General features: G+C 38.3%; 2 protein-coding genes across 2 annotated transcripts; one reads left to right on the top strand and one right to left on the bottom strand.

Annotated features, from left to right (window-relative positions):
- Positions 1-1035: 1035 nt before the first annotated feature.
- On the bottom strand, positions 1036-12054 carry atp6v0d1 (ATPase H+ transporting V0 subunit d1). The gene is made up of 8 exons (XM_036584159.1): positions 11810-12054; positions 10539-10710; positions 9141-9319; positions 8894-8973; positions 8692-8769; positions 4936-5112; positions 3564-3641; positions 1036-2363 (listed from the first exon to the last, which is right to left on the bottom strand). The coding sequence occupies exons 1-8, from the start codon at positions 11934-11936 to the stop codon at positions 2202-2204; spliced, it is 1053 nt and encodes a 350-aa protein (XP_036440052.1). The 5' UTR covers positions 11937-12054; the 3' UTR covers positions 1036-2201.
- A 3668-nt stretch (positions 12055-15722) lies between these two features.
- Positions 15723-20253, top strand: LOC118817405 (agouti related neuropeptide). The gene is made up of 5 exons (XM_036584058.1): positions 15723-15790; positions 16028-16063; positions 16428-16601; positions 17745-17839; positions 19495-20253. Exons 3-5 carry the CDS (start codon positions 16466-16468, stop codon positions 19693-19695), a joined length of 432 nt encoding a protein of 143 aa, XP_036439951.1. The 5' UTR covers positions 15723-15790; positions 16028-16063; positions 16428-16465; the 3' UTR covers positions 19696-20253.
- The last annotated feature ends 78 nt before the right edge of the window (positions 20254-20331 follow it).

Below are 20331 nucleotides of genomic sequence, written 5' to 3'. Positions count from 1 at the left end.
GTGCTAAATGTAACTAAAGCCCAGCAGTGAGGTTGCTGAACTTTTCCCTTCTCTGCTATCACTGAAGACGGATCGGGTCGCCTACAGAGCACCGATAGTAGGCCATTAATGAAACAATGGTTTTTTTTTTTTTAAATTTGACAGTTGTCCCATTTTGTAGGTCAAGATTTCAACCACTACCCCTTGTAACTCAGTTCCAAGGGGTTAGGGTGACACTTGAAAACAAGGGTTAGGGGTAAAAAGAAGAAATGGGATTGGGCCTTAGTCACAGCAGAACAGATCGCCGGTCGCTCCACTCAAACAGGGAATGTATAACTCCACATTTCAGCCGTGGCTAAAGATTTTACTCGGCGCCCCCTCTCTATTCATGTTGGAAACTCGGAAGTGCGCCCTCTCCTGGCGACAGCAGAGTAGTTTTGCTTTCCTTGCAGTAGAAAATGCCACCAGGGCCGTCACTAGAACGAGGAAGTGTGAGAATGGTGTGTTATGTTGAAAATTCATCGAACCTTTCTTATGGCTCTATCGAGGAAGAGTTATATCGCGATAATTATCGTTATCGTTTTAGCACCCATCCCTATTTATAAGTAAAGGTATTTGAAATTGTTCCAGAAAGTACAAATCCAGCAAAGTTTTAGTTGAGTACATATAACTAAGCAAATGTAACTAGTGCACACGATCATTAATTTTCAGTAGTTACTGATAAAATTGGCTAAACTAGTGTAAAACATCTGTATGAATAGATCTGCCCTTTTTTGGGGTTCCTACTGATATGTCTGAATAACGCTGTACAAGTTGTTGCGAAGCTGGAATATAAAATATGGCTGTGCTCTTGGTGCCCTCTGCTGGTGACTCCAACTTGAGGCCATTCCTCAAGTTTTCTTTAAGGGAGTATAAATGGCCATAGAGCATTTGGGTAGTTCTACCAAGCGAAACCAGATGATCAGGTGTCTAGATGCAAATGTAATTGTATATTGACTCTATATTCTATTACTCTATTTAACAACAAAATTCAATCACAAACTACAGACACAGATGTTCCATATTATATACTGTATATATATTTTTGCAATTATAACACAAAACACAAGCAACATGGTTACAGCAATACAACATTTTTTACAGCTTGAGATGCCTGAATGTAAGGTCCCTTTTTAATCTAGATATATTCATTTATAGGTCAGACCTTACACATATGGCATTTCTCATTCATAAAATTTGATCTACACTATAAGTTACTCTTGCACTATTTTGACATTAATTTACAAAAAAGCACAATTCACATAGATTTCAGCTTCAAATACACAGAACCAGGTGTTCATACACAACAAATAACAACACTTTTCAATATAAACCCGTGTTTCTTTCATTAAATATTTGCTCTGTTCTAATTTTTTTCCCCAATAGTTTAATACTTGCTATAGCTGGATAGGTTTAAACTATAGAAATGGCTGTGAGGAATCATATGCTTTACAAAGGCATAGTGCTATGTCTTTAAAACGAGTTTAGAATTGGAAAATGTTCTGAAATTTAAAATGATTTAATTAGCAAGCTGTGCACAGACAATTTAAAATAATGGAATGTTTGCATCAGTAGGTCATGTAGGCCACTACTACTATTCACGCTGTTACGGCTTGATTTATCCACAGTGGAGATGCTCTACTGAATGCTGTACTTTGTCTATGTATATGCAGCATTTCAGCACAACTTATCCATATATTAAGATATGAAAGGCAAGAGTGATTATAAATCAGCTCTTTTGCCATGAAAGGCCTGACATATGAGGCCAGGACCTCCTTCTTAGAGAGCAGGCTGATCAATATGCTATCAGCACACTGTGGCATAAACAGGAGGGCTCGAGTTTTATTTGACACAGCAGCTATAACATGCTATGCATTATGGTACATTCTGATGACTTAGTACCATAAAGTGTCTTAGTACCACATCAGTTGGACTGTATTCTGATTATTAATGTACTGTTTTAAGGAACCAAGTAGAGGAACTCATGATTTAATCTATAATGTGTTAGAGAACTAACCGTAAACAGGGTAAAACTTCGACCACAGGAAGCTGTTGCCATAGATTAGGGATTATACAGAGACATTACACATTACAGAAAAATAATCATCAAATATACAGTACTTATAAATAAGAGGCAATGGATGACATATTTAGAAGAAGGGAAATAATTGGAGAGTCTACCATTAGAAAATGGGGATGTAATTGTCAATCTTAGCACGGTGCCTCTGAGCGATACATTCCGCTATCCAGACAATGTTCCGGCATTCCTGCTCCTTCAGTTTCACATAAGCATAGAACACACTGAAGTGGAACTGGTTAAGGAAGGCCAGTTTATTCAGCTTCACCTGCAGACAAATAAATACCAGAGATGTCATCATTAGCAATGTAAAGTACAACAACAACAACTTTTCCTTTTCTTTTTTCTTGGCAGACCACTAGCCATAGTCACAAGAAGAGTACATGTCTGGAGATAACTTGTTACATTTTTGGTGTTGGATTACAGCCAAATCCACCAGAGATACGGGTATGCCCCCTTTATCTCTGACAACACTATCAAAACCAGCTAGGTTGCAAAACTGTCATTAGTGAACAGAACTGTTCTGCTCTCCCTTTATTTTTACTGCGTACAATGCTTTCTGCACACATGCAACACACATCTACATCTTAAGTGGAGTTATTTGGAGGGACTTTTCACTTTTCATTGGCTGATGACAGGCTTGCCCATCAAAAAACAACTATTAGTAGGGGGTGGTATATCGATTCAACCACAAATAAAAGCAGATAACACAACATACAATCAGTGCAAATCACAAAATTTGTCTTCCCATTTACCTTAGTGGCTAAGTCAGAAAACCTTTGCCAACGCTCATTAGGCTGGAAGAGGTTTCACAACAATGTCTGAACAGTGTGGAATTTGCTGATCCACTGTCAGGTAGACAGCATACAAATGGAGGAAATTCAACACCACTGCTAACCTGCCCAAGAGGGGTCATCCAACAAAAATGACAAGCTGATCATACTTTAGGTCACATTTTTGTAGAGATCTACACAATGGTAAAGGGTTCATAAACTTTCAAGCAGCACTATTTATGACTAATTGCCCATGGTTGAAATCTACATATTCAGGAGTTTCAAAGAATGTCATGTAGTGAATGCAGCATCGTTTTAGCAACGAGCAATCTCAACAATACTGTTTGCTGTCACTGCAAGATTTGTGAATGAAAAAGTGGACTAATACAGACACACTAAAGACTGCACCACAGACTGCTTTCTGCTACAAAGAGAGACCAATGATCACTTAATCACATATACATCGTTATAGGAAAAAAAATACTTCCATAAACAAAATTATCTAGCTTTGCTTGAGAATAAATATTTACAGTTAGCAGTCTAGTTAATTCATGCATCAACCCTGTGAACTTTAGGCCAGCAGCGAACAATGTGGTGCTTGAGCCTTTGATTCTGCCAGACTGCCTCTCCAAACTCACTAACCTCACTGTCTCCACTGCCCTGTCTTGCTCTCTCTCAGTCATGTTCATGCTCACCTCATGCTCAAAGAAGCGATCCTCCAGCGTTTTGTCTCCTGGATTGCTGCCAGCACCCTCAAACAGGAGCTTGTATTCCTGGGAGAAAACAGCAGACCCTAAACATTTGGCATAATGCAGCCACATATCACATTTTTTTTAAACTATCAAAGCACTCCTTACTGCCAAAGAAAAGGACAATGAATCACTGGCAAGAACATCGCATCAATCTTGCGGTTTAGGATGTACCACGTACCGCACGTACGTAGGTTCAAATGTACAATGGTGAAACATTCCTGGATTTATTAGTCAAACTGGCTTGATTTCAGAAGCCAGTATCAACGCATTAAAGGTGCAGTACACCTTAATTGCTTAAGCAATATACTTTCTAGAAGTAACACATTACACGTCTCTACATTAATCACATTTCTCATAGGGATTAAGATAGCACCTACTTTGCTTTAGACCCATGCTGAGATGGCCATTATTCATTCGATTTTAAATGTCATACTGATACAGGTAATATCAATCACTTTATTGCACAAAAATAAGTGTGTAGACCAATGTTCATCCAACATTTCTCCTGAAATGGGAGTTGTGGCGAGTGCACCTTAGAGGCGAGGATTCACTAAGACCCTGCTTACACTGGTCTTGAGTATCAGGACTATGTCCATACATATTAAAATCAGATTTAAATCTTATCGCTCAGATCACTCAGGAGATGGTCTGAGATGCACTTCAGCCGGATAGACCAGTGTAAATGCATTTATCTCTCCCAGTCACATATGACATCCAACACGCCTCCCAACACTGTGTCAATGCCTCCCTGCTGCTGTGTTGAATATGGGAAAGAGGCCGTCCACTGGACTACTGCTACTTAACAGAGGCATTGCTGGACCTTCAGTTCAGCTCTTTACATGAGTTTCTCTTCTGAGTTTAATTCAGTATACCACTTTGCTGGCGTTCAGTCAAGCTTTTTGGCTTAACTACAGTGCCAATTTCATTGTTCTTTACATCAGCTCGCTGTTTTTCACCATCTTGTGAGAATACAATGAATTTTAACGCATGATGTCAATGTCTAGGAGCTAATTACTCCAAACAACAGGCAGGCAAAATTGCCATTTTAAATACAGAACAGAAAAACAAGGTGTAGCACAGCCAACTGTATATGTTGTACGAGGTGATTTGAATTTTATGCACCACATAGCCGTCAGATTTCAATCTAACTAGAAATGCATTTAACAACCAAGTGTAAATGCATGAGGTTCAGATCTTACAGGGCTCAAATGCAGATACTACTCACAGGAAACGACCAGGTGTGAAATAGTCGACTTAGAAGGGGTGTTTGGATACTTCTAGACATTCAGACATATTTCTAACAATGGCTACTTACTGGATAATAATCAGCCACAGCTTTGACCTGTTCATAGTCATCAGCACGCGCTAACTGGGCCAATCCCTCTGGATAGAGCTTTCCACAGTGTGGGAAGAGTTTAGCACGGTCCTCCTTAGACAGCTCCGTCCCAAACGAGTTGATAGTGATGATAAAGGCCCTCCTGTCTGCCTCAAACTGAAAAAGGACATTCTCTTAGAAGGGAAATGTATCATTCTGGACATAGATGTTTAGATGTTTACATTTTTGTAATCTGTTCAAGGGAAACACATTTTTCAAATTGTACAGAATACAGGAGTATTTTTATAGTGCTGTATTGAAATGTTCTGTTTTTGCACCTTGAACGCCTCGCATTTTATGCACCCTGAAAGACTGTCTCTTACACAGAGTGTTCCAGACGGCCCAAGTTGAAAAAAGGTCAACTTAAAGCAGCCAAGTAGCCTACGTCACTGGCATTTTTTCAGAGCATGCCAGTAAGATCAAAGTGCCTTCAGTGACTGCTGTAATGGAGGAATATGCGTTTGCAGTCCTGCACAAACCATCATCAAAAACCTTTTTGTTAGCTTAGGATGGTTTCCTAGCAGCGCCACATTTGCTAGTTAATAGTAGTAGTTAGACTTTTTGCCTGCAAATCTAGACACGACAGATTGCTAGCACAGCTGATTGACAGTTGTGATGATGTTGTTGCTTAGCAACAGGAAAATGAGCAGCCAGAAGCAGTGTTCAGATAGATGTAGTGTGAACTTCCCCTAAGACTGATCAGTTGTGCCATTCAAACTGTAGTTTGTGTTAGTTTTAACTGCACCATATTGTTAATCTTAAGAAGTACCTTCGACAGTACCATATACCATAGTACCATCAGGTCACAATAATTTAGATTTTACCTGAAGTCTCAGGAAGCGATGTAAAACATTTAACTTGTTTCTATGACATAAGTAGCATCAAAACTGAGCTGAATCTGAAACAGCTTCATATTCCCTAAATAGTGTGCTAGCTATGGAAGTTTAGAAATTGTAGCCTCTACAGCCAAACAGGGCATCATTTATCGAGTATAGATGTGACTCCCAAATGACTATTTCTTAGCTATATTATGCACTGTTGGGCTGCATGATCCAGTATTTAAAATCCAATGTATTGCACTATGTAGGGAGCAGGAAGTTATTTGAGATTCAGCCCCAGCATGAGAAAAGGGGCACCCTGGGATTGGTGCTAAAGAAGACTTAGTGGTAATTTGGTGACCAAAAAGTACTTACAAAGCAAAAGTTTTTTGCATAAATAGTGTTGTGTTATCATATGTTCATTGTTCTACGACAAAAAATTAAAACGTTCACGAAATAACCGCAGTGTACAGTGATGGTTCGAACATTCTTCTCCTCATAGAGATACCACATGCTAAAGGAACTATATTTCTTGGCAGAATACTTGTTTATATTGATTATTATAAAAATAACCTTTTCTGAAAAAATTGTGTATATCATATTTTACGTTGGCCGCAGTTTTATAAAAGCAATAAGCCACGCTTCACGCCATGCCAAATAATACCCTTCCCTGTGATAAAATCGCAGTAACGCACAGCCTCTCATGGCTTGTTGCTTTATAGTTTTTCTGACTTAAACTCAGAGAAAGAGTCCATAGGGAACAGTTTTGTTAAATCTGTGCGAACGGGATAAGCCACATCAGCCTTGTGATTGCTGACTGTGTTTACGTAAGCGCTACCCAAGGACTGGCCAGGTTACACTAAGAGGAGAATGTTGGCGAAATACACGAGTGATTTATCAGACATTTTAAAGTTATTCATGTAAATTATGTGCCCACAAGCAAGATTAAACTAAGAAAACCCAAATTTAGGATCCTGGGGATTTAAAAGTCAATGCAATGAATATATCCTAACAATAACACTGTTACTTTACATACTTTTATGGCTCACTTTGCCAGGATACTCTGGTGTCTTGTTAGGCTGAAACCCTATATCCATTTAAAACACAGCTGGTAGTTCCCTGTCATGAAACAAGTTTCAATTTGCAACACCGTCATAAAGTGAGTTGTTTTTCTAAAGAAGTATTATGCAATATTGCTCACCTTCCTCTTTAGGGCATACATCATCACTGTACTTGAAAGCATTTTTAGGATTCACTTTCTGTATCACTATATTTAGTTTTTCTGAGTCTTGTAAAGAACTTGGAAATGCACCAACTAAACAACAGTGACTACATTTGTATAAATCAATGTTTACAAAAAGAAATAATTGTAAGTAGGAAAAGATGGAAATATCAACCAATTTAGTAAAAAAATTAAGATGATGCATCTAGTCAGTTATTTCTACAGCAGTTCAGCATTTAATATACAGTTTCGTTGTTTATTAGCTCACTATGATTTATACAAATCTAACATTTTTATTAAACATGCAGTTTAGTGTTGCAGAAATACTGACAATACCCATGATACACTCGGAAAAGCAAAATGTGACATAATTTATCCCAACATTGATAACATATCATCATATTACCAATACTTTCTCCATTGAAAATGACCAAAATGAATCATTTGCTGGCTCTCTGCCAGTGTTTCAGGCCCTCTCCTTAATGATAATTTATAACAAAATTTTAGTCATGCATTTTTTTTTTTGGTCAAGAGTTTGTCTTTCTTAACCACAAATGTATTGTCATCAAATCAGATACTACTGAAAAACTGTTTCTCTCACACTTTAGTAAGACTATTTTTTTAAGTTATTATTGAATAAGTTATATTCAAAGTGAGTTCAAACTGAGTAAGATACACTGTACATCATACAAAGAATAATACTGAATTCAGGTACTTAATCTAAAATGCAGAAATGCTGTAGTTTACTTCTGTAATAGCTGCAATGTGCATTAAAAAAACTCAATCTTCAGTTCTATAGATCACTCGCTGCTTAGTGTGGATTATGTTTTAGAGAAATAGCGCAACTTTTTTTTTTTTTTAATAGACACCATATGTCCAAAAGTTTGTAGATATTAACTTTTCCAAAGTTTCTTCTGAAATCATGCATATTAATAGTTTGTTTCCCAAAGACTCTTCTAGGAAGGCTTTACACTAAATGTTGGAACACCGCTGTGAGATTTGATTGCATTCAGCCACAAGAGCAGAAGTGGGCCTCACTTGTGGCTGGATGCAATCAAATGCTGCAGGTACTGATGCTGGATGATCAGTTCTGAATTACAAATGCCGCTCCAGCTCTTCCCAAAGATACTACCTGGTGTTCTATCACTCCAGAGAATCTAGTTCCACTGCTTCACAGCATAATGATGGGGGGCATTATACCCCTCTAACCAGCACTTAGCATTGGGCATGGTGAACTTAGATTCATGTGTGGCTGGTCCAGAGCATCCCATTTTATTAGCAGTGCTCTTCTCTGGAAACTATACAAGCTGTGTGTGCACAATTGAATGCTTGTGTCAGGATATTGCCTGTAGACTACTTTGGCTTTACCTAGCTGACTGTGACTTCTAGGGATTTGTTAAACTAAGGAAGAGGCACAATGTAAAAGTGAGGCACTCTAGTCTAATGGCAGAACCCCTTATAAAGAGACTGCACAGAAGTTGCTCTGAGGTGAAGAATCTAAACAAATTTAATGAAACTGTGCAGATAGTGTGGTTACCAGCATCTGACCATGTGTGACTAAGCAAACAGTAATACTAAGAGTTAAACATTTTAACCCTTTTGAGTCAATTCTCATAAAGGACGTTTTATGAGGCCTTGAAGCAAAGGTCAACTCACCTCAAGAATAGGGCACATTGTATCAGCTGTTGTCCCACCAAGATGGGTGCAGAATTTATAGAAGGCCTCGAGATAAGCCTGGAAAAGCACAAAGAAAAAAATATGAGTCATCCACAATTTTGGTAGTGCTACTTTCATGATTATTATTTATAACATAACTGTTTGCTATGAATATGATAATATGACTAGTTGCAGCTGTCACCTTGTACAGGGTGTTACGAATAATCTCAATGTTCATCTCATCAAGATCCTGCTCTGAGATGCAATCTTGGAAGAAAGCAGCTGAAATAAACAGATGCCAAAGATTCATTTAAATGGCACACTGCAATCTATACAGACTACATAGTGATATAGATATTAAAACATAGGGACATAGGAAGAAACAGAATAACAGCTCTATTTTGTCAATGTGAATCACTTTATATGCCAAACCTATGAAAATCTCTTACCTAGAGGCGTGTCAACCAGAATGGCATTGTAGAGTTCAGCAGGGGTCTGAGCAATGTTGACAGCCTCCATCTGCTCAAAGCTGCCCAAGGGGTGACATTTGGGCACCAGCTCTGAGATGGCCCTCTGGTGCAGAGTGCCCGTGATCAGGAGGATGACATTATCAATCATGTAGCTGTATCTGTAGGACCAAGTAAAAAACATGTCTGTCAGGACATTTTTTAGTTTTCATGAGTTCAATCCTAAGCGCCAGTTGGGCAGGACTGGCCCCTACTGGCCAGAGGTAAAATTGCATTATCTTAGTAAAATGAACACAAATTAAAATAAATAAATGTGAAAAGAATACAAAGTCTCATTTTCACATTTAAGCTGTACAATCATGTGATACTGGGAAAAAGTCAATGAGGTTATCCTTAAACATTGGCTGACTGGGCTCCTGGGTTCCATCCATGCTTTGAAGGATGAAGAGAGCAAAGCTCTCCCATTCCATCCTCACTATATTCTACAGGGAGGCAATAGAGAGGGTCCTGACCAGCTGCTGTTTCGCACCGCATGACCCTACAGCGGACTGTGAGGACAGCTGAGAAGACCAGTAGAGTGTCTCTACCCACTACTGACACCTCTTATCCGCAACGCCGCCAGCACTGTGGACAATGCGTCCACTCGCAAGGCTGTGAGCATTGTGGACGGTCCCTACCACCCCTCTCTTGGACTCTTTTAACATCCTGCCATCTGGCAGAAGGTACCAGAGCATCTGTTAATTATTCAAATGCTGATATGAGACCTTAATCTTTCTGTCATACATTTGAACTCTATGTAAAGTGCTGCTGTTGTGTGTTGCACCATGGGGCCTGAAGAACAACATTTATAATGTATACAAGTTAAGGTATGGCAAAGACCACTTGACTTGACCTGGCTTTCCCTTGTGCTGTGTCTGTGTGTTAGACTAGGTAAGAGACAACAATAAACAGAGCACAGGTTCCCCAGGACTGACTTTAGCACGTACTGCCCTATGTACTATCACCAAAACGTCAGTTACAGATGAAGCTGCTGGATCAGGTATAAAGCAAAAGCAAGAGCAATATGTCTTTAAATGCACAGTTTATAGTCTCTGTGTAAACTCATGTCTAGCTCTGTAGAAAAGCCTGCATGTGCACATAAAAACATCTGCTGCAAAGAAGCAGCATTCAAGCACAGCACACATGCATTTACATCACAAAATTGCAAAACAGATCAGCCAATAATAATAATACATTTTGTGATTGGCAACAGCATTTTTGCCATTTCCAATCTTTGCTAATGCCGTGTATCCCTACCATCTACATTAGCTAAATATATTTCCAAGATCCACCTTACCGAAGTAAATAGTAGTTGAAATGAAGTTGTCAATCTAAACTCACGTGATGAAATCCATGAAGCTGGCCAGAGGCTCATATGACTGGTTCCTCATGTGGCGGAACTCCACTACCATCTTCTCCTTCAGCTTGTCATCTATGACCGACACAGTCAGAGGAGAAGCCTCATTGGCCAGAAAGCTTCCATAGTCTGTGCTCTGCAGGTGCAGCTTCAAATCTGAGGAAATAAGAAAGGCCACAAACTCAGAAATCACAAAATCATGGCAGATCCCAGAAGTACAGGGGAGAGAATTCCAGCACCTCATTAACTGAGCATATATATCAGGACTGGAGATTTTGAAACAGCTGATTCCTGACCCAAGAAAGAAATGGTCAGCAGACTTGTAACAGCTTTTTCCAAAGTTGTGATAGAACTGTTTCCAGTTCCCCAAAATGAAGACTAGAAAAAAAAATTCCAGTGATTCAGAAAGATGTAGAGGAAGCTTCTGCTTTAAGAGTGAACACAGAACCAAACTGACTTAGTTAGGTCCTGCTCTACTAATAAACACTTTACAAGCGTTGAAATAAAAGCGATTTCCTATCAATATAGATTTGAACATAAACCTACTAGCTACTGTATGCAGCAGAGCTGGACACCGGAGATGTCACACCACATATCACATGACTAGTTAGCATAACACTGCTCCCTTATAGCTGTGGATGGAGGATTTTGAAAACGAGCCATAAACTGAAAATAAATATTTTAGCCTTAGAGTTGCTTGCTTATACTCGTCAAGACCCAAGAAACTAATTATTTAGGCTGGTTGTCAAAATAACTCGATACATAGCGTTAGCTAACCTGCTAGCCAGCTAAGCTTCAGAGCACAGCTAACGAGGTTCAACGACGTTATACAGACGTGCAAAGCAGAAATGCCGTTAGATATTTAGCTCCTTCAAAGTCAAATTTGACACAATAAATTATTTTTCTGGAACAGATGCCAGCTACACGAAACACAATGTCACTGACATTAGAAATTTACCGCTACAGGGGACGCATTAGCCAGCCTGCGACAGCCAGTCAAATAGCTTTGTAGCTAGCTAGCGTTAGCTATACTAACGCTACGTTAGCAACCTAGCTAGGCAGCTACCTAAGGCATAAAGCAGCTTTGCGACCTGAAATAAAAGAAATAAGACAGACTGATGTGAAAATTCAGATCTGGAACGAGAACAGATGAAAACAGAACAGCGGTCCAGACGAAATTAGCTAAAAATTTAGTTAGGTTTCCTATATAATGATGGCTAGCTGGCGCCCTGCTGGCTAGCAAGTAAATCCTCACCTTCCAGTGTTTCACACTGAACGAGGTTGAGATAGTCTCCCTGAGAGAGGATCCCGGCTTTGAAACCTCTAACCAGCCCTTCCAAATAGCCATTATCCACGTTAAAATACAACTCCGAAAAAGGCATGTTGGAATATGTACAGGATGAATATATTCCTGGGTGAAAAGGGTCAGTCTATCTCGGATGTGTTGAGGGATGAATCCGGCTGGAGAGAGAGACTATCATGTGACGGACCATCTGATCACAATGACGTAGAACGACCTGAACGCAAGTTCCATCTTTTTAAACAGGCCCAGAAAACGCAGCTCACCTTCATATATGTATGGAGAATGTACACCGATCAGACATAACATTATGACCACCTCCTTGTTTCTGCGCTCATTGTCCATTTTATCAGCTCCACTTACTATATAGGTGCACTTTGTAGTTCTACAATTACAGACTGTAGTCCATCTGTTTCTCTGCATACTTTTGTTAGCCTCCTTTTACTCTGTTCTTCAGTGGTCAGGACCCCCATGGACCCTCACAGAGCAGGTGCTATTTGGGTGGCGGATCATTCTCAGTCCAGCAGTGACACTGAGGTGTTTAAAAACTCCAGCAGCACTGCTGTGTCTGATCTACTCATACCAGCACAACACACACTAACACACCACATCAGTGTTACTGCAATGCTGAAAATGATCCACCACCCAATTAGTACCTGCTCTGTGAGGGTCCATGGGCGTCCTGACCACTGAAGAACAGGGTAAAAGGGGGCTAACAAAGTATGCAGAGAAACAGATGGACTACAGTCTTTAATTGTAGAACTGTAGAAGTGGAGCTGATAAAATGGACAATGAGCGTAGAAACGAGGTGGTCACAATGTTATGCCTGATCGGTGTATATAGATTATATTACCAAGTTAAAGTATATTTCCACAAATGAACAGAAAAGAGATGACATTTGGACCAAGGCCACACAAACTGGCACATATTTATTGGATGTAATTATATATATATATAAATATATAATTACATCCAATAAATATGTGCCAGTTTGTGTCTATTAAAATGACAGTGAAATTGTTATTTGTTATTGCAGTGTTCATGATGGAAACTAGGGTTCAAGTTCTGCTTCAGACTACATGTGTAGTATTTACATATAAGTATGTGTAACTATATACATATATATATATATATATATATATATATATATATATATATAGTTACATAGCATCGGTAGCATCGTTCTCAGTATGTAGGTAAAATAAATTTTTATCAGGGAAAATATAACAATCAACACCATCTACATCTTATTTTCTGGTATTTATTAATTTAAACCCTGCTTAGTTTATTGACACCCTCTATTTCTCCCCTAATACAAATCGCAGAGCTTTGGTTGTTTATGCATGAGTTTATTCTGTATTGTATCTGCTTCTGTGTGAGTGTGCATAAATACTATTTTGGTGAGAAGCCTCTTTTAACTAATACCACATTTTTTCTTGCAAACAGTAAAAGCTTAAAGATTAAGGGAAGCAGACGTTTGATTCAGTATATAAGACATCTTGCATTGACCATCTTGAAGGTATATTGCTATTTAGTAAGTTCTCTATACCAAGAAATAACATTGACATCCCATTCAACCAAAAATAACCTTAAGTGCAAGAATACCTGTCTGTTTTTCCAGTGAACAAGAAATCAAATAAAGTCATCATAAATTAGTCCCAGTAAAAGCTTGCTATGGTCAAAAACAGCAGCCTGCTGTTCCTGATGATTGTCCATAAGATGGTTGTTGAGCTTTTATTCCATTAAGAAAATCCAGTAAATTGTGCAGTCAGAAAAGAGAAGTGTGTATTCTTTGCTTCGAAGTGGCTGAAATTTGATCTAAAATGTGATAATCTTAGTGTTTCAAAACATGTTTATGTTTGGTGCACTTCAGCACTCATAAAGAATCTCACCGGTACTACATAGTTCTTTTCACATCAAAGCTGAACTCTTTTGCTTTTACGCTGTACCATTTCACAGTCCATTCTGATTCATTTACTAGATGTATATATACTGTTGGTTCATATTCATTAAAGCAAAGCACAGTGGCTTGTGTTGAGAGGAAGAAAATTCATTATAATTCATTTTAAGCATTTTAATGCAAGCTCTAATGGTCACAGTCAAACATCCCATAAATGTTGCACATCAATATCTATTTCCACATATTTCCTTTCCATTACTCAAATTCTAATAAAAACAAATCATTGAACAAGCCTGATTAAAGTGGATGTGCAGACCGATGAACGTTTTATTGCTTGTTCCCTGTATTTGCAAAGCGTGGGTGCTTTACTGCGTCACCCATTAAAATGACCTGGTGGAGTCACCAGGTCATGGAGAAAGTATTAACTTCAGTGCTTCCACTAAGTACTACAGTGTTTACCAGGCAGCAAGGAACATCAAACGGAAGCGAAGAAATGAAATGGTCACTTTGTGCTCTGTCCAGTCTGCACACACACGTACATACACACATACAAACACACACACACATTGAGTTAAACTCCATTTACACAGACTTTGAGAAGATAATAGAAATATGACAAGATGTCCAAAAAAAGGTGGTTATTTAGTAAAGATAATGCTTCTATATACAACCATGAACATTTGCATGCTTAAATGATTCTTTGCATAATGAAATGATACTTCAGACTGATGGAAAAAGTGTTGTATATGGTTCTTTATAGAACCTTTTTGAAAGGGGTTCTGTTCAGCACCAAAAGGGTTCTGCTGTTGTTACGATGTCAAACCTGTAACATTAGAAGAAACCTTTTTGGTGCTATATAGGACCATTTTCATACATAAAGAACCATATACAACATATTCTCTATCAATCTGAAGAACCATTTCACCATGCAAAGAACATTTTAAGCATAAACCATTTAAGCATGCAATAGAACCATTGCATTTATTAAAGAACCAGTGAAGAGTGTATTGAGTGTATTGAAAGTGTACCATTAAGTAAAGGCACCGTTGCCTTTACTTAAAAACTCTGTTAAATGTTTATCAGTTAACATGCCTTTCAATATGGCAGAATACAGTTAGCACTGGAATGGTCTACACTGTCCGAACACTTGGGTGCCATTCCTAAAAGAGACAACCATTAAAAGCAGGAAAGAAACTGCCCTGCGCTGCACCCAGCACTGGCTACTTTGTGTTAATTACACTTTGCAATTGGACCTTGGCCAGAAAAAATGAAAGCAAAATCATTGTTGTTACTTACAGCATAAAAAAAACTCCAAATGTACAAAACAATGCAATAGTCTGACACCAGCCTTCATTTATTCAATTCCAGTCAAAACAGTTTAAATCCAGTCAAAACATATATTAAGTGCAAGTTGTCCATTTTTAGGAGATATTTCTGAGGAAATTAGATACAAGATGATCTTTTTGCAGAGTAAAGTCAAAGGAAATGAAGTGAAAAAAGCAGGAACTGAAAAAAAAATCTAAAGTACGTTTTGTTTCTAGATCAGAATGTTAACATTCTTATAATATTTATTTTATTATTGTATACAAAACAAAAAAAGGTTAACATTACAAGTGAAACAAACTTTTCAACAGTGTACATACACTTCTCTTTAAAAATGGACAAAGGTAACGACTGTTTCAGCTATGTTGTACTTTTTTTTATAAAAATGAGAATGTCATATATATATATATATATATATATATATGAATGACATTCTTATATATACATTCACCTTGATTCAAAGTTAAGGATGTTTTTTCCTTACAGCAGTTTGATTTGTATATGATTAACAAATGCATAGATTGACATATATGAGTGTATGAGTGTGTGTGTGTGTGTGTGTGTTTATGATGGTGTGTGTCTAAAACCAGCAAGACATAAGAGACCACTCCTCCACCCACTGATTAAATCATGTGGCCCTCCTCCTAACCCAGGGACTCTTATAAAGCAGAGTCTGGTGCACACCCTTAACCGAGGGGTCAGGACCACGGCAGGTATGAGACATCACACACACATGCATGTAGAGACACAGACAAAAAGCATGCACACACTCACACCGTGCACACAGCCTCTGGGTAAACATGTTACTGTGCGCTTCAGACAGCTTTAAGCCTCACATAAGACGTTTCTTGCGCTAAGGACCGGTTTCCCGGACCCAGATTAAGACAAATCCTGTACTCAGTTACGTTGTTTACAGTGTTTCACTTATTTTTTCTTCATTTTTACTCTAGAACAGTTTGTAATCTGTATCTGAGAAGCGGTTTACGGTAAGTGCTTACCTCTGAGATTGCTGCAGTGGTCTTTATGAATGTGCACTTTTATATCAGACACATAGTTTACACTGTTTGGTCCCACTTACAGTAATGTCATTTAATAGATAATGTGATAATTTATTAAATGTGGACAATTGATTATTTTCATGTCAAAATGCAGTTGCTGGTTGTTTCTTTCATTGATTCTACAACTTATTTTTCAGCTTATTATTCAGTAGCTACAGAGACATCAATGCAAACTGGCCTATCTATTGCTAGGTTATAGACGTGCATGAAATGTTGGGGCAGCCGGTGGGCCCTGGCCATTTAGGGGGTTAAACTTTTTTATTTTTTTTGCTTTTGTTCAATCACTCACCAGGTTGAAAGAGCGAAGAACACCTTTCTGGATCAGTGGCCATGTTAAATCTTGTAATCTTCTGCTGGTTGAGTCTCAACATGGTGCAGGTGGCGTCCGGTCTCGTCCGCACTAACCGCATGGAGGACTCGCGTCCAAGCATAAGGAGGACAGACAATTCATTTTTCTCAGACATTAGTAAGTGAGATGTATTTGATATACATACTGATACATCCTTATGCAAAAGTTTAAACACCCAAGCCAAATTACGTTTTGCTGATTTTCGAACTGAAAAGTAACACATGCTCCAGAGAACACACTTAAATATGGCATTTCCCTGCAGGTTGTAGTGCACAAGTTTATTTTAAGTTTATTTGCTGAGTTTTACATAATGGAAAATGTTAAATTCAGCAGATACACAGTAATTGTGCATTTAATTGTGCAGAAGTGTGTTCTCAGTGGAGGCTGTGTTAACTTATTTTCTGCTAGAAAATCGACAAAACGTGTCAATTGACTGGGGTGCCAAAACATTTGCAGACATATGCTTTTTTTTCTGCAGATTGTTTCTATAAAGGATATAGGTAAGGATAAGTAAAACTGCCAATATTTCATAGGAGCCATTCTCCTCAATAGCTAAAGTAAATTAAATTTAGTTTACGCCTCTGTTACTTTTCTAAGGCAAATTCCACCAATTTTTCAAACTTTCTGTATAACTCAGTCACTTCATGATTCACTAATTTGGAGTGGTTTGAGTAAAATGGTTCATTGTACAGAAACTCTGATTTCTTTCTCTGAGGTCACAATGTCTCCAACGCAAATAAAGCCATTTTATTTAATATCCAAAACAACTAGTGAACCTACACTTGACTTCTGATTTGTATATGTAATGTTAATAATGGCAAAATAGAGGTAAATCTGAGAAAGTAAGTATTCTCTGGGTACTATTTTACCCTGCATTAACATCTCCACTGTAAATGGCTTTTTGTCTCAAAGGTATAATAAAACAGTGTCTCAGGCATCAGGCAGTGTATTCATAATCATTTCATATAACTTTCTGTGAGGGAGCTTTTAGAGGCATTCAACACTTTGGACATCTGGTTCCTATCACTGTGATCAATTCTCTGTAAGTTTCTCTAAAAAGCAACAGTCCACATGAACCCACTCTGAATGGCTTTGTTTACATCTTATAATTGTGCAGAAATTTTAGACAAAAAATTATTTCTTTTTTAAAACTCATGATTTTTTCTTATTTAACAACTAATGTAAAATCGAATACGTATTTGACATTACAATTTAAGGGTTAGATTGAAATGTTCCAATGCTGTTTTGACTGTTTTGAAGCTGTGCAAGACTCGGCTCCAGGAGTGGATCCTGTACGACCCAGGATTGATTCAGTGGAAGAGCAGCTGATGGTGGATCCTGTTTCCTATGATGAGGTACGCTGGTAATCACCACTTAAACAATAATCATGCTCTTTTTGCATTATGTTCTTTCCTCCCTTTGAAGGGGGATTGCTTAAGGAAAAATGAATGTTTTCCAAATTTCCTGGAAGCTGAAGTATTTTTTGTCTGCGTGCATGTGTTCAGTAGAGCTTGTGCTCAGTTGACAGTGGCAGCAAATGATAAAAGAAAGAAGCTTGTTGTTGTAATAATCCTTTAGCCGTTGGGTAGATCAGTGATAGCCAAACTCTCCAGTCACAATAGACGGGAAAAAATACACTTTGAATGTCAACTTTTCAACCAGACGCAATTCTAATCTTAAATTAAGCCTAATTAAATATCTAGGCTCTTTTCTGCAGTCATATTATTTTTGATAAAACTGATCACTGAGCTTTTGCTACCACCAATAATAGGCCGATTTTATTGCTTTGAAAATGCTCAATGTTTTCAAGAGATATATAATCATTAACTCTTGCATACGTCTACAGAGAATATGGTGTATGAATTGATGCATTGGATCACAGAAAATGCTGTATGCATAAGAATCCTTTTTAAATCTGTTTTGAGAGTGTGCATTGAACTTCACTGATTCACTGAATAATAAGTTATAATCAACTTTGTTTTCATTAAGAACATAGCAATGGACAAATATCAGCATATATAAGAGTAAATCATCAAATAAATATTATTTATAATCGTTGTAATAATAATTAATAATATAATAAACATGATTTAATCGTTGAATAACTTGCTAACCATAGGCACAATGGTCACCCTTTGTCAGATGGATCAGCATATAAGAGAGTGATAACAGTGACCCAGGGGCAACAACTCAAAGGCAGAGTGGAGGAAAAGAAGGAGCTCATTAATTATAGATTGTCTTTCTTTTACGACCACTGACCTGAGAGGAAGACCAATAAATTCAGGGTTCATGGAAATTATGGTCTGCAAACAGAGTGGCTGCAATGGCACCTCTGGTGGTGGCTAAGAAGTTGCTGTATGGTTGCTATGATATTGAAGGTGACTGCTAGGGTGCGGCTAGGTGGTTACTATGGCATCTCTGGTGGGTGCTAGGGTGTTGCTAGATATTTGCTGTGGTATCCCAGGTGGTTGCTAGGTGGTTAATGTAGTATCCTCAGTGGTTGCTAGTGTGTTACTATGCAATTGATATGGTATTCTAGTGGGTTGCTAGAGTGTTGCTAGGTGCTTGATGTGGTATCCAAAATGATTGCTAGGGTGTTGTCAGGTTGTTGCTATGGTATTCTAGGTATTTGCTGGCGTGTTCCTAGGTGTACTTGTATCATGGTGACATAAAAGGGATACACAAACCTTTGGCCACATATTTTCACCATTCATTCCTATGGGAAAAAAAATCTGACTAATGTCTGCTTCATGGAAACAGTACATCCAGTCGGAAAACTGTATTAAAGCCAACATGTCACAATCAGACCAAACCTTTTGGAGTTGGTTTGGTGTTGATATCTCTAACCCTACCTGCAGGATGAGTGCAACTGCGTATTTAGTTTTTTTTTAAAAATCTTAAATCAGGATTTAATTTGAGATTTCATGATGATTCTGTTCCTAAAGAACTGAAACATTGTGTGGTCAGATATTTGCAAGTCTGCTGATAGTGCCTTGTGACGTCTTTTCAGTACCCACAGGACGTGGCTGATGCAGTGCAGCTGCAGAGGAGAGGCACGCGCTCCCCCGGCCGCTGTATCCCCCATCAGCAGTCCTGCCTGGGCCACCAGCTGCCCTGCTGCGACGCCTGTGACACCTGCTACTGCCGCTTCTTCAAAGCCTTCTGCTACTGCCGCAGCATGGACCACACCTGCAAACACGGGCGTGCCTAGCATTCATAAGGCTGACCCTGGATGAGGTGCTGGTAGCTGTAAATGTGCCGGGAAGTCACACAAATGCACATGATGAACATGCAAAGATGCAAAATTTACAAAGATTATAAGATTATTTTGAATGTATTTAACTACAGTATCACAAACCTTGTGTCATACCTCAATATCATCTGCATTTTTGTAATTATTTATATGCACACATATTATTGTAGTGTAGGTCCTTTTTTTTTAATTTGTTACAGGGAAAACCACTGCAAATTGTCACAATCTATTTATAGTGCTATCGTAGGATTGTTCTTCAGACAGACTGAAAAGTGGCTGATTGCAGACATTATTCCAAAACGATTACCATCAGATTCACAGTATTGTGACAATGTAGTGTCCTCAATATGGCCATAAAGTAATGCAACCCTTATACACCATTTTAAAGGGGTACTGTTGTATTTAAGCCACTTTGTCATTAAAAGCTTCATAAATAGGTTTGTAATTGCCTTAAATTCAGCAAAGTAAACAGCATTCACATTAATGTAATCCTACAGAGTGCCTCTAATTGCACATTTTTGCTTTAGCTTTTGTACAGATTCCCTTCTGAACATTATTGTGTGTCATCAATAAACAATGAGCAAAGCACATGGC

Source organism: Colossoma macropomum, unplaced genomic scaffold (genome assembly GCF_904425465.1).
Source record: "Colossoma macropomum unplaced genomic scaffold, Colossoma_macropomum, whole genome shotgun sequence".
NCBI lineage: Eukaryota > Metazoa > Chordata > Actinopteri > Characiformes > Serrasalmidae > Colossoma > Colossoma macropomum.
This window is presented reverse-complemented; position numbering and strand designations above follow the sequence as displayed.